The sequence below is a fragment of the Equus quagga genome, unplaced genomic scaffold (assembly GCF_021613505.1).
Source record: "Equus quagga isolate Etosha38 unplaced genomic scaffold, UCLA_HA_Equagga_1.0 73442_RagTag, whole genome shotgun sequence".
In the NCBI taxonomy this organism is placed as follows: Eukaryota; Metazoa; Chordata; class Mammalia; order Perissodactyla; family Equidae; genus Equus; species Equus quagga.
Window position 1 is genome coordinate 6,489,035 of NW_025802777.1, and position 13,620 is coordinate 6,502,654.

At 47.1% G+C, this 13,620-nt stretch overlaps 1 protein-coding gene across 1 annotated transcript; it reads right to left on the reverse strand.

The window, feature by feature from the left end:
• Positions 1–367: 367 nt before the first annotated feature.
• On the reverse strand, positions 368–10,074 carry LOC124234304 (protein ripply3-like). The gene is made up of 4 exons (XM_046651611.1): positions 9,938–10,074; positions 8,981–9,047; positions 4,568–4,635; positions 368–1,202 (listed from the first exon to the last, which is right to left on the reverse strand). Exons 1-4 carry the CDS (start codon positions 10,039–10,041, stop codon positions 878–880), a joined length of 564 nt encoding a protein of 187 aa, XP_046507567.1. The 5' UTR covers positions 10,042–10,074; the 3' UTR covers positions 368–877.
• Positions 10,075–13,620: the final 3,546 nt, after the last annotated feature.

The following is a 13,620-nucleotide window of genomic DNA, read 5'->3' on the forward strand; positions in this document are numbered from 1 at the left end:
TGACAAACTTTTAAAAACTTTAAAGAACGAATTAAATCTAAAAATGTCTTAAACAAAAAAATTGATTATCAAACATTTTTTCTTTCAAAATATTTATTTCAAGTAGAAACTGGGAAGACAACCACACATAAGATAGTTAAGTAAGAAACCTTGAGGAATACACTCATTTGGTCATCAAAATATAAAAAAACTGAAAATAATTTTACATTAGATACTTTGATTGAAAACAGGGTGATTCTATTCAAGTAACAAGCCCAAAGCAATTCCCAGCTAGTTACAGCTCCTCTCCCTGTCTATTCATAGGCACAGAACTTGGACAAGAATCATGTAAATTTTTATCCAGAACGGTTCCCTGGAAATCCATGTCTTTTTATTTCTGTTGCTCTTATGGAAATTATTCAGTGTTTTGTTTGTTTTTTCATAAATAAATTTTTTTCAGCATGCCACAGAGCAACCGCATCAACCCTTGGACAATATCTAAATCATTTTTACAACAGCAGAAATAGCCAAATAATGAGTCTCAGGTTAAGTGAGAGGCATGGGTGGGTTACTAATCTGTATTGGAATGATTTGTCACTTGATCAGCAGAGTGACAGTACTGAACGTGCTTTGATAGTTGGCCCTATCCGCTAACAACCCATGTTGACACCAACCTTCTCTTGGTCCTAGAATGCTTTCTAAACGGTATGCATGAGTGCCTGAAGAAGAGTCACCAGAAGGAAAAGTAAAAGCTGAGTTCTTGCCATGAACGGAGTGCTGACCAGGGAGAGTGTAGGCAGCCCTGACCCCTTACACCCAGCAGAAATGCAAAGTGTCCTGGAGCAGCTGTCCCCAAGAGCGTGTGTGAGGTGGGTCTGGCATGGGAGAGAGACCTGGCTTATTTGAATGAGGTGCACTCAGCGCCTCCCAGAGAGTCACGATGGGGGAGCAGACCCTTACCCCCGAGGCCACCACATCCTCGGGATCTCCGTCCTGGGTTTGTCTGTCGACCTCTGCCCTTTGCTCCCAGGCTGTCTTCCACTGGACCTGCCACCTCCTGGCACGGAAGGTCGGGCGGCTGGGCTTCATCCTCTTGCTCTTCATCATCTGAATCGGACGCATCGTTGTAGAAGTGAATGGTGGCTTGCACTGGGAAACTGGCCAGCACTTTCTCCCCGGAACTCTGCAGATATTCTTGACTCTTAGAAATGGGTAAATAAAGTCTAACATTTAAGAAACAAATACACCATTAATCAACTTTAAAATCCTTCTAAACTCCATCTAGAGGGTCCTTTTCCCAGAAGCAGCTAACTCCCAATCTTCATCTCTGATTTGGCCTTGGCTGCAAGTGGCAGTTTTTTTAAGCCACCAGAACACAAAACTGTGGGAAGATGGAGGTACCTGGCCACACTAATTCAGAAAGGAGCCGTAACATGAGTGAGCAAATCCATTGAGACCAACACAGGGAAAAGGGTGGGCTTCCGTGAAGGTAAGAGGAAATTAAAACGGAGTTCCAAGATTAAGAGGCTCGCTCTGATCAAATGGAGACCCGGCTCATCCAGGACAATAAATGTTCTATAGTTGTGTGTCCTTAACGTCAAGGATGCGTTCTGAGAAATGAGTCCTTAAGCGATTCCATCCCTGTGCGAACATCACAGAGTGCATTGAAAGGGAAACAAAATTTGCCACCCCAAAATGTGTCTGTTTAACATGAGGATTATTTTATGCTGATTATTTTTAAGAAACAAAAGTTTTAGAAAATTTTTCCTGTTACCTCCCCCTTATCTGCCTAAAAGAATTCGGATGAAAAAATCTGTCTCAGGAAGCAAGCTATCTCCTTAACATAACATGAACCAGGTGATAGACAGGGAGGAATCTAGAAAAGCCTGTTTGTTGGGCTCCCCTCTGTGTTCTTCTGTGTCTGTGCAGCCAAACAAACACTTGTTTTCCATATATTTGCTCCTTTGCGCCTACATGTGAATTGCCTTCCTTCCCATTGAAGCCCTTGACTCTCCCCACCCCCAACATCTTCTTCCGTCTTTAACTGAGAATGGCATTTAAGGTGAGGGCTTTGACCATTTTTTGGCAAGTTACTTGATTTTCCTGGGTTTCTCCCAGGTATACATGTTATTAAACTTTTGTTTGTTTTTCTCTTGTTAATCCGTCTCATGTTAATTTAATTCTTATACCGGCCTGAAGAACCTAGAAGGGTAGAGGAAAATTTCTTCCTCCTCTGCAGCACTTACACAGACCTGGATGGTACAGCCCACCACACACCTAGGCTATATGGCACGAATCCTATGGGACGACTGTCGTCTAAGTGGTACAAGACTGTATTTAGGTTAGACCCCACTCCTCCAACACCCCCAAGCATGGGGAATGTTGTGACCCTTTTGGCTCTGAAGGAGACGTGGCTCCAATACCAGGTCTAGAGAAGTGGTTAATCTTTCTGGCTGTTGCTGTAGAGAAGCTGTAGGGGTGGGCCCCTCACTTCGCCAGAATAGAAAATGGCAACCCTGGCTACTTGTCTGGAAGGAAGGAAGGAAAAAGAGAGGGAGGGAGGAAGGAAGCAAAGAGAAAGAGAGAAAGAACAGAGAGAGAGAGAGACGGAGGGAAGGAAAAAAAGAAAGAAAATAACTTAAATATATAAAATTTGGAACCTCTAAATCCAGGTTTTGTGAAATTAGGATTCCAGTTATACATGGAAAGTATTAAAAATACTCCCCACTCTCCCCTTAATCTCTTATCCTTGTTCCTTTTACTCACTAATGTGTTTGCATTGTTCCCTGGGGTCTTCTGAGGAACTGAAAGGGATTATCAACTGATCACTGCTTATTTGCAAAGCTGATTTCAATTTCTCGCCTTTTTGGATAAGGGAGAAAAGGGAGAGAGAAGATGCCTTGTTATAAATAACGCATGACCATTTCAAACTTTCTAAGATTTCCAGTAGACCCATGCTTCTTAACCCCCAGGGGACATCTGGCAATGTCTGGAAACAATTTTGTTCTTATAAGTGAGGGGAAGCTACTGGCATTGAGTGGGTAGAGGCCAGGGAGGCTGCTATACCTGCTCGATGCCTGGGACAGCCCTACAACGAGAATTCCCCAGTCCGAAGTGAAACAGTGCTGAAGCTGTGAGACTCTGCAACAGACAGAATGGATATACATCTATCGAAGACAGAAATATAGGCAGAGTTTGGTGGCAGGCCATGTTAAGAATTAGCTGTTATGTTGAAGTATTTATAGGCAATTTTGTAGGATGTCTGAGATTTTCTTTAAAATATTCTAACAACAACAACAAAAATAGTTGGGAGAAAGTGATAAACATGAACAGATTTGAAGAAAATGGATAATTATTGAGGCTGGTGATGGGCACATGGGGGTTCGTTGTCCTATTCTCTCCACTTTTCCGTATGTTGGAAATTTTCTGGGATAAAAAGATAAAATAAAATTGTGTATTTAGTTTGCAATGCAGTTACATGGATGCAGCCCATGCCTGGCCAGTCACTGCATTTTCCACCAATCAAAACTTGGGGACCAACAGCAGACAGTGAGGCAGGCCCGCGGGGAGGGGGGGCAGGTAAATGCTGACAGGGCATGAGAGGGTGGTGGCTCTGAATCCTGGCTGCATGTTAGGATCCCCTGAGGAGCCTATAAAAATACGGATAGCTAGGTCTACCCCAGAACAAGTGCGTCAGAACCTTCCAAAGCAGCCACGCAGAGTTTGCGCTGCTAAAGCTTCGCCAGTGAGTTTATGAGGATTAAGGACCATGATGGAAGGGATGCCAGGAAGGCTTCCCATTTCCAAAAATCACTCTTTGACCAATCTGAGGGGCTCTGGATTTCACCTCTAACAATTAGTGTCTTGGGGTTTTATTAAGGCTTCTGGTTTTCCGGGATAACCCAGATAAACACACTGAGGAGAGGTGGCAGCATAGGCTGGGTTCCTTTTGGTGAAGGAAATGAGAGATGGAGAGAAACAGACTGAGAGAAATGAGAGAGAGATGGAGACAGGGAGACAGACAAAAGTCCTGAGCATGAGCCACTTGCCTAAAATGGATAGAATGAAGAGAGATACAGCAGTGAGGTCCTGATCACCAGCAGGACCATGAAAACACTACCGGGAGAGGCTGGAGGTACCGATTGTGGTGGAACACCCACCCAACTGTTCATTTATTCAGCACATAAATTTTGGAGGTCTACTTGGCACTAGAAAACATATTAACTTCTATAGTGGGAGAAGAATAGAATTGTATCTAAATACCTAAGTAAGTATGTATGTATATACAATTAATATACAATTAAATTTAACACAAGACATAGTATGCAATGAGAGGTATAAACAAAAGGTATAAAGAAAAGAAAAGCCAATTCCAGCTTCCAACCAAACACACAATTAATGAATGGATTCCAGAAACCCAACGAAATATCCCTGAAGTTCCTTGGCATAATAATAACTCAATAATATTGGAGAATAGACTACATTATTTTCCACTTTGTTGAAAATGCATACGGTTGAAGACACCAGGCGTATTAATGCTTCTATCAAGAGGAAGTTGCATATTTCTTACTGTGGAGTCATATATTACCTTACAGGATGCTGGAACCCAAAGGCCCCCTTTGATCCAGAAGTTTGTTGGTCACCCCCAGACTCAGGCTGTAAAGACAGACACATACGAACACAGAGACAGTTAAGGAGCCTCTAAAGCAGCATCCCGGGGTTTTCAAAAATCAGGAGGAAGTAGTCCGCCCTTGTCGGTATGAGGACGGATTTTAGCAGTATTTGATAAGCCCTCTTCCTGTTTCTGTTGTCGGCACTGTGAGGGATTCAAAGGTGGAAGGATGGGTCCAGCCCAGTCCTTAGTTCAGACACTTTAAGCCTAATGGGGAGAGACACATGTGGGCAGCTAACTGCACTACAGAGCATGGTACAGGAAGATGCTAATGATCCTACGTGGGCAGGAGGATCGGGAAAGGGCTCACAGAGGGCCTGGCAGAGGCATCAGCGGCACTTGGGAGAGCAAACTGGACACCATTCCTGGAGGAGGTGAGCATCAAATTCTGAAAGGCGGGAAAACAGGGCGCACAGGTGGGGAAGTGGGGGGAGCCCAGGGTGGAATGAACGAGAGGCTGCGTTGGTCAAAGGGCTCCCTTGGGAAGCTGATTCTCGATTACAGACTATTTAACTCTTTAGATGGCCACTAGTAAGTCTAGGCTTCATTCTGGAGACAGACACCAAGACCGCTACTGATTGTTGAGCTGGGAGTTCAACAGTCAGGTCTGTATTTTAAAGATAACCATGGCCGTGGGAGCAGCACAAAGCTTGGAGGCGCCTGGCAAGAGGTGATAAAGATTTGAACTCAAGTAACAGCAACCAGGGAGGGAAGGAAAGACAGATTCCGAGGACACTTCAGTAGCCTCCAAAGGCCCAAGACGACCTGAAGATCAAGAGTGGAGAGGAGGGCCCCAAACAGCCAAAGCAATCTTGAGAAAGAAGAACAAAGCTAGAGGCATCACACTTCCTGATTTCAAACTAAATTACAGAGCTATAATAATCCAAACTGTATGGTATTGGCATAAATACAGACACATAGATCCATGGAACAGAACAGAGCTCAGAAATAAACCCATGCATATATGGTCAACTGATTTACAATGAAGGAGCCAAGAATATCAAATGGGGAAAGGATAGTGTCTTCAATAAGTGATGTTAGGAAAACTGAACAGATGCAAAAGAATGAAACTGGACCTCAGTCTTACACCACACACCAAAATCAACTCAGACCGGATTAAAGGCTTGAACATAAGACCCGAAACCATAAAAGTCCTAGGAGAAAACACAGGCAGTAAGCTCTTAACATCAGTCTTGGCAATGAATTTTCGGATTTGACATCACGAGCAAAGGCAACAAAAGCAAAGATAAACAAGTGGGACTACATCAAACTACAAATCTTCTGTACAGCAAGGGAAATCATCCAAAGAAAAAAAAAGAAGAGAGAGGCCGGCCTGGTAGCACAGTGGTTAAGTTCGCACGTTCTGCTTCTCAGCGGCCCGGGGTTCACCGGTTTGGATCCCGGGTGCGGACATGGCACCACTTGACGAGGCATGCTGTAGTAGGCGTCCCACATATAAAGTAGAGGAAGATGGGCATGGATGTTAGCTCAGGGCCAGTCGTCCTCAGCAAAAAGAGGAGGATTGGCAGTAGTTAGCTCAGGGCCAGTCGTCCTCAGCAAAAAGAGGAGGAGTGGCAGTAGTTAGCTCAGGGCTAATTAATCTTCCTCAAAAAAAAAAAAGAGAGAGAGAGGGAAGCTAGTCTGAGCACCAGGAAACTAAGGATGATATTGATGGGTGGAGACAAGACACAAGCAGAGAGAGAGCCAGGCTTGTCCCTGCTAACTCTGACCTTGGTGAGCAAGCCTTACATTTTAGCAGCCATATTTTTATAATACCCTGTGGGGGACTAAGGCAGTTCAAAGGAGGCTCTTCGGAACAAAATGTTTTCCACGATGAAGCTCACTCTGCAGGGGCTCCAGGTTTCGCGTCTGTGTTAGCTCTGTTTGTAACCATAAAATACCGCTAATTGCTCAGGCCCAGCCTACCACTGTAAGCAATCCTGTGCTGCCAGAGGGGATCTCACTCCCTATGAGCGGGCAGGATCTAAAGCGACAATGCAAACTTTGGAGGACACCAAAAGGCAGTGTTCGGTGGTACAGAGAAACAGCTTCCTTAAAGCGATTAATTCTAACCAGACTCTGTGAAACATACAGCACACCTTTATACACTTTTAAAACGTTACCCCACAAACATACACAAACTTTAAGAACTTTACACCACAGATATCCTCTTATTAAAGATCCTTTTCTGAGACCGGAAATGTCTAAAGATTCACAGTTTGATAATTCAAAAGGAAGAAAAATGTATACAAATCAAGCACTGTGTTTAAGGGGTGTGTGTGCAATTTTTTAAGAGCGAGAGAACAGAAACAAGCAAAGACTTTCTGAGGCTCTCGCCTTCTCCTCACTGTGCACGCCTCTGACGTCACTAAAGCCAAGACGTGGGAAGCCTGGAAGATGGGAGGACGGAGGGGCGCAGAACACATTCCCTGACATCTCCTTCCAGGAAATCGCCTCCCTCCCAGGGCCGGCAAGGGGCCAGGAGGGAAGTGGAACAGAGGTCAACAAAGGTTTGGGCTGTCGTTCATTTTTCCCAGGCAGCAGAGGGAGACAGCTCCCAAGGAGGGGTAGGGGCACCAAATGGAGGAGTGACTCCGCTGCTCAGGACACAGGGCCTTGAGCCCTTCCGTCGAATTTAGACTTTATTCTAATTTTTCTCTTCCTGCCGGCAGTCCTTGTACAGGTCATTAGTCAGCAGCCCCACCTCATCCCCTTCCACTCTCCGCCAAAGACATTTCTCGGGAAATAGTCTACAGGGCTCCGGAGCCGAGGAATTGTCCTGCTTTGGCGGGAGAGGGCGCTGTTGAGCAAGAAGCGGTCCCTCCCCGCGCTGCGCTGCGCTCCCCGGGCTGGGGCTCCCGGGGACCGTGCGCGGCACGCGGGGGCAGCAGTGGCCGGCCGCGGACCTCTCCGCCCCGCCACCTGGGCTCTGCGAAGTGCTGGCCCGGGGGGAGCGGGGCAGCGAGCTCGCCAGCTCTGCAGCCCCCACGAAACACGCGCCCTCCCTCCTAAAAAAATCCGCCGACACATCTGCTTCTTCCGGTGTGCGGTGCTGACAACCGACTAGAACATTTTTCTGCAAGCATTCCATTTTTCTCACAAATGGCCTTCTCTTCATAACAGGAAAAAAACACTTGTCTTACATTAGGAAGGATGCTATAGTATTTTTATTCTTGCAAACAACTGATAGGCTTTACATACATTTCATTTAAAAGAAAATTGGATAATTGTAAACTTCTATATACTCTCTCTCCCAAGCACCTTTTAAATCTTAGGTTTGAGAACTAAATTCAAATGCAAAAGAAGGAATTATTTTCCATTACTTAGATATTGCACGTAAGAATAACGTGGGCTAAAAAATCGTATCCTTAGTTAATTCGATATAGATTTTATTTGCTTCACTTTTAAAGTAAAAAATAGTCACTGAATTAAAACTCCCATTAATCAAACTAATTGAATAAAGTAGTCTAAGTACAAAAATACGATGAAGGTCTGCTTTCCTGCACCTGGGTTTCTTATCACATTACAAATAAGTGCGCCCTAAACCGTTTGCCACAGTGTTATGTAAATTAAACACACAGTCCTTCGCAGCCTGATTAACCTCAGCATTTTAAAAGTCATCAATTTACATTTTAAAATAAACAAAGGAAAGGTAAATTCTCTGAAAGCAAGTCTTGACTTCAGTAAGTATAAAGCAATGAGGCGACCAATGCAGGGGACAAAAGAATAGTGGTGGCGATTAATCTTCACCCACAAAGCCGTTGGCTGGAGTGTATTTGCTCAGACAACATGAGTTACCCCAGGAGTGCTTGCCGACAGGGCTGAAAGTGCTTCAGAAAGGGCCAGACGGCGGGTGGGGGCTTTTATCCACACCTTCTGGGCACTCCAGACGGGGCTCTGCCCATATTTGCACGGTGGCACCAGCCCAGCGCTAATGGTGCACTCAGCTTTTCTCTAGCTAATGGTGCACTCGGCTTTTCTCTAAGGCGGGGGCAAGAGAGACAGCCTTCTCCCCTCCTCCCTCTTATTGTTGGTTTGCAGGAAAAAAACACAACATGGAAGAAATCTCTTATAATGCCCGTGAAACAGCTCTGCCAGAGTGGCTTTGCTTCTCAAGGAAGGAAAAACAAGCAGGAACTGAATCCACACGTGACTCAGGTCTGAACACCTCGCCCACCTACACTCCTGCTCCCAGAGCTGGAGGCAGTTCTGCATTGGATGACCAAGGGAGGGACAGGCCAAGGAGGCCTTTCACGGTCCCTTTGTTTTAGAGATTGTAGCGCTTTCTACCTTAACTGTTGACACCTACAACGCCCACCTTAACCTTACCGGGTTTCCAGTTCCGGCTGGTTCAGCATCTTGGGGCGACCGGATCCAAGGTCTCCATGGTGTAGGGCTGGAATGGCAGGGATCAAGAAGGAACCTCAGCATTTTCTGCTGTCTTTTAAAATTATATGATAAGAGTTATCATTCTTATCATTTCTAATGTCTGCCAGAGAAAGTCACTAGACATCCCAGAATGTCTTCTCAAGTTCTCAGTCTGTGGAAAACCCGGTACCATCTGTGTTTAAATCCTCTTGCCACATTCCCAGTTCTCTGCCCTCTCTGGGCTTTGAGAAGTCCCGCATCTGATACAATGATCAGGGAAGACATTAGTTGAGGGATTTCTCTCCCAGCCTGGCTGGATCCTTCCATTCAGATTCCCCACTGTAGCTGGCTACTTTGTCGCTCACTCATTTCAACCGCACCACCTGGGTTATTGAAGGATCTTGACTCTACAGAGAGGTTTCTAGAGCTCTAAGATGCCAAAAGGGGGAATCCATTTCTCCTCTCTGGCTGCCTGGCCACCCAGCCCCTTCCACGCCTCCCCGGCTAAATTGATTATAACTTGACTACCTCATAAAGTGCTGGTGCCGGGGGCAGTGAATGCTGAGCCCCAAGCACACGGCACACAAAGACTGTCACTAAAAGTGTGACAGTCAGACTGAGGAGATCCCCCTGCAAGGCTCGCTGAAGGGCCCCGACACTTCAACGTGCCCAGCCGGGTGAATTTCAGATCTATAAACGAAAGGCTTGGCCCACTTCCTTGGCCGCCACCTCCTGGGCCTCCGCACTTCAGAACCGTGCGTTGGACCGAGCGGACTCTGCGTCCCTGTCTCCGGCTAGGGAACTTGCCCCAAGTCGCCTTCGGGCTCTGGGGCTCGGCGGCGCCGCCGCGTCCGGCTCTGCGCTCCCCGCACCGCGCGCCTCTCGACGCATCCAGCGGGGCCACGGGGACACCCTCACCTCTCGGGCCCGCGCGGCGGCGGTGGACCCCTGGGACCGTCCCCGGGGCAGTGACAGACGCGCCTCCGCGCCTCCCGGGCTCCGGCCGCCGCCTCGGGTCTCATGGTGCCCGCGGAGCCCGCGCCCCTCCAGCGGTGCCAGCGACTCGGCTGCGCCTTTAACCTCTGGGCGAGGGCGCTCACCTACCAGTGCGCTCGGCGCCAGGTTTAAAAACGGGGGCGGGGCGGGGAGGGGACACGGGAAACCCGGGAGGAGGTGGGGAGGGCACAGGAGAAGCTCCGGGAGGGGACAGGGGGAGGCGGAGAGGAGGAGGGGACAAGAAAATCTCCAGGAGGGAGCGCCGCGGCGGGGTGGGAGGGCGATGTCTAGAAGGGGACTTGGGAAGCCCGGGACAAGGGTGTGAAGGGGACAAAGGAAACCCTGGGAGGGTCTCCGGGGCGGCGGCGAGGAAGCTCTGGAAGTGGACGGCGGGAAGTGACACGGGAAGCCCGGGGAGGGCGCACGGGTGGGGGCGGGGGCCGTGGGCGTTTCCGCAGGGCGCGCTCCCTCTGGGTGAGGGGCGACGGGACGCTGGCCAAGGGGCCGCCTCCGCCACGTGCGGGAGGGGAGAGGTCCCTGGCTTCTTCTCGCCCCTGTGGGGGTCTCCCGCTGCCCTCGGGGCTAGGGTTCCCGCGTGAGCATCTAGGTCCCGAGATTTCCGGAGACTCTCATGTCCACCTCTTTAGGGCGACCGCGGGTTTTGGGGGGCGGCTACAGAAGCCTCCGGCTCCGCGTGGGCCCTCCCTGCCTTGGGGGCCGGACAGCCAAGGGGAGAAAAGGCAGAAAAAGAAAGAAAAAAAAAGATTGGCAATAGCTGTTAGCTCTGGTGTCAATCTTTCTTTTTTTGATTCTATTTTTCTTTTTCTCCCCAAAACCCCCCGGTACATAATTGTGTATTTTTAGTTGTGGGTCCTTCTAGTTGTGGCACGTGGGACGCTGCCCCAGCATGGCTTGATGAGTGGTGCCATGTCCACACCCAGGATTCGAACTGGCGAAACCCTGGGCCTCTGAAGTGCAGCATGGGAACTTAACCACTTGGCCACCGGGCACCCTGGTGCCAATCTTTTTTTTTTTTTTTTCAACAGGTTTACCTCCAGCAGATGGGTGGGGTAGTGGTTAAGTTCCTAGCCCCAGTTTGGGGTGTGTTGGCTGGTTTGGATTCCGGATGTGGACCTAGCTAGCACCTTTTGTCAAACCATGCTGTGGTGGCGTCCCACATACAAAATAAAGTAAGATGGGCACAGATGTTAGCTCAGGGCAAATCTTCCTCAGGAAAAAAAAAAAGTTCACCTCTTGGTCCAGTAATTCTAGTTCCAGGCCTATACCTAAGATATATTTTGAAATGGGAATGAAGATATCTTTAATCACAGAGAGATGTTCATTATAGTGTTATTTATAATGTTGAAAAATATGGCAATGATTAAATAAATGATGGTGGAATATCATGCAGCTGATAGAAATGTTTACTGAGTTTTGAACAGCATGTGAAAACAGTTATGATATAAAGTTAAAAGGGCAAAATTGTATGAGTAGGATCCAACCTGTACACAGAGGCTGCAGACGACAAAACAGAAATGGCCACTGAGTACTAGGATTACTAAGGATTTAAAACATTTTTAAAATGTTTCCTAAATTTTCAGCGATGAGCATATATTACCTTTTTAAAAATTGTGGTCAAAAAAAAAAATTAGGGGCCAGCCCGGTGGCGCAGCAGTTAAGTGCACATGTTCCGCTTCTCAGTGGCCCAGGGTTCGCCGGTTCGGATCCCAGGTGCAGACATGGCACCACTTGGCAAAAGCCATGCTGTGGTAGGCATCCCACACACGTATAAAGTAGAGGAAGATGGGCGCAGATGTTAGCTCAGGGCCAGTCTTCTCCAGCAAAAAGAGGAGGATTGGCAGCTGTTAGCTCAGGGCTAATCTTCCTCAAAAAAAAAAAAATTAAAAAAAAGAAAAGAAAAATTTGTGGTAGGGGCTGGCCTGATGTTGCAGCGGTTGAGTTCGCACATTCCAGATTGGTGGCCCGGGGTTCGCCGGGTCAGATCCCTGGTGCACACCTACGCACCACTTGTCAGGCCATGCTGTGGTCAGTTTCCCACATATAAAGCAGAGGAAGATGGGCATGAATGTTAACTCAGGGCCAGTCTTCCTCAGCAAAAAGAGCAAGATTGGCAGCATATGTTAGCTCAGGGCCAGTCTTCCTCAATAATAATAATAAAAAAGAATAAAGTCATTCATTAAAAAAAATTGTGGTAAAATATACATAACATACTATGTACCATTTAAACTATTTTCAAATACAATTCGGTGGCATTAAGTACACTCACATTCTTGTGCAGCCGTCATCACCATCCATTGCCACTACTTTTCTATCATCCAGAGCTGAAACTCTGTATCCATGAAACACTGACTCCCCATTCCCCAGTCCCCCACCCCTCAAACCACCATTCTACCTTCTGTCTCTATTGATTCGACTAGTCTAGGCACCTCATATAATTGGAATGATTTTGTTACCAAACCAAAGTGGGTCCACTTCCTGACGAGTTGAAATCAAAGCCTTCCCTGAAAGTAGTTGTCACACAAAGTAAGATTTATCTGCAGCAAATAAGGAGCCCACAGGGAAATATTTCCAAAGCGGTGGCTCTCTGAGCAGGGGCCTTTTGTTTCAGATGGGGAATGAATACTCAAAAGGGAAGTTTCGTCATCACATGTAGAGGTGGTATTCGTTTGTGCAGGCTCAGTTGGGAAATGTGCTTCCACATACATCGCATGTTATGGTAATAAGGCCTAAGTTTCTCCCGGGGCAGAGATCTTAACATTAACATGAAGCAAAGGTCATCTCTTGGGCACTTTGCTGCCAGTCTGCACAGATGTTGCTCTTGTGGTGGCGTTTGGACCCGTTCAGGGTGGTTGGTAATTGCATCTCTTAACATAATTAAACAAGAATTTGGGGAAAAAAAAAACCTTCTGAAACCTCCTTTGAGTTCCTTGGGGCAATTGATTGGTGATGATTTGTCCTTTTATGGAGCATGTATATATATATGTATTTTTTTTTAATTGGCCCTGAGCTAACATCTGTTGCCAATCTTTTTTTTCCTTCTTCTTCTCCCCAAAGCCCCCCAGCACATAGTTGTATATTCTAGTTGTGGGCCCTTCTAGTTCTGCCATATAGGATGGCACCTCAGCATGTCCTGATGAGTGGTGCTGGGTCTGCACCCAGGATCCCAACCAACAAAACCCTGGGCCACCAAAGCAGAGCATGAGAACGTAACCACTCAGCCGCGGGGCCGCTTCCAATGGAGCATATATTAATTTTATGTTATCCATTTAATCGACCCCAACTCTGCTGATAGGCATTATCTTCATTTTATAAATTAAGAAACTGGGCTTCAGGGAGGTTAAGTAATTGGTGTAAAGTCACCGTCTGGTTGAGAGCCAGGACTCATGCTCATGAGTGGTACACGGGCTTTGGAAAGTGAAAGCTACAAAAAATAAATTTAAAGGGTGAAAGGACCCAACACAACACGTACTCAAGGTAGACACTCAGTTTTGTCTTTGTTTGTTTTTCCTTCTGCCAAGCACTTGTAAGACCACGTGGCCAAAGCTGGGACGGGCTGGCCTGGTGGCGTAGCAGTTAAGTTCGCA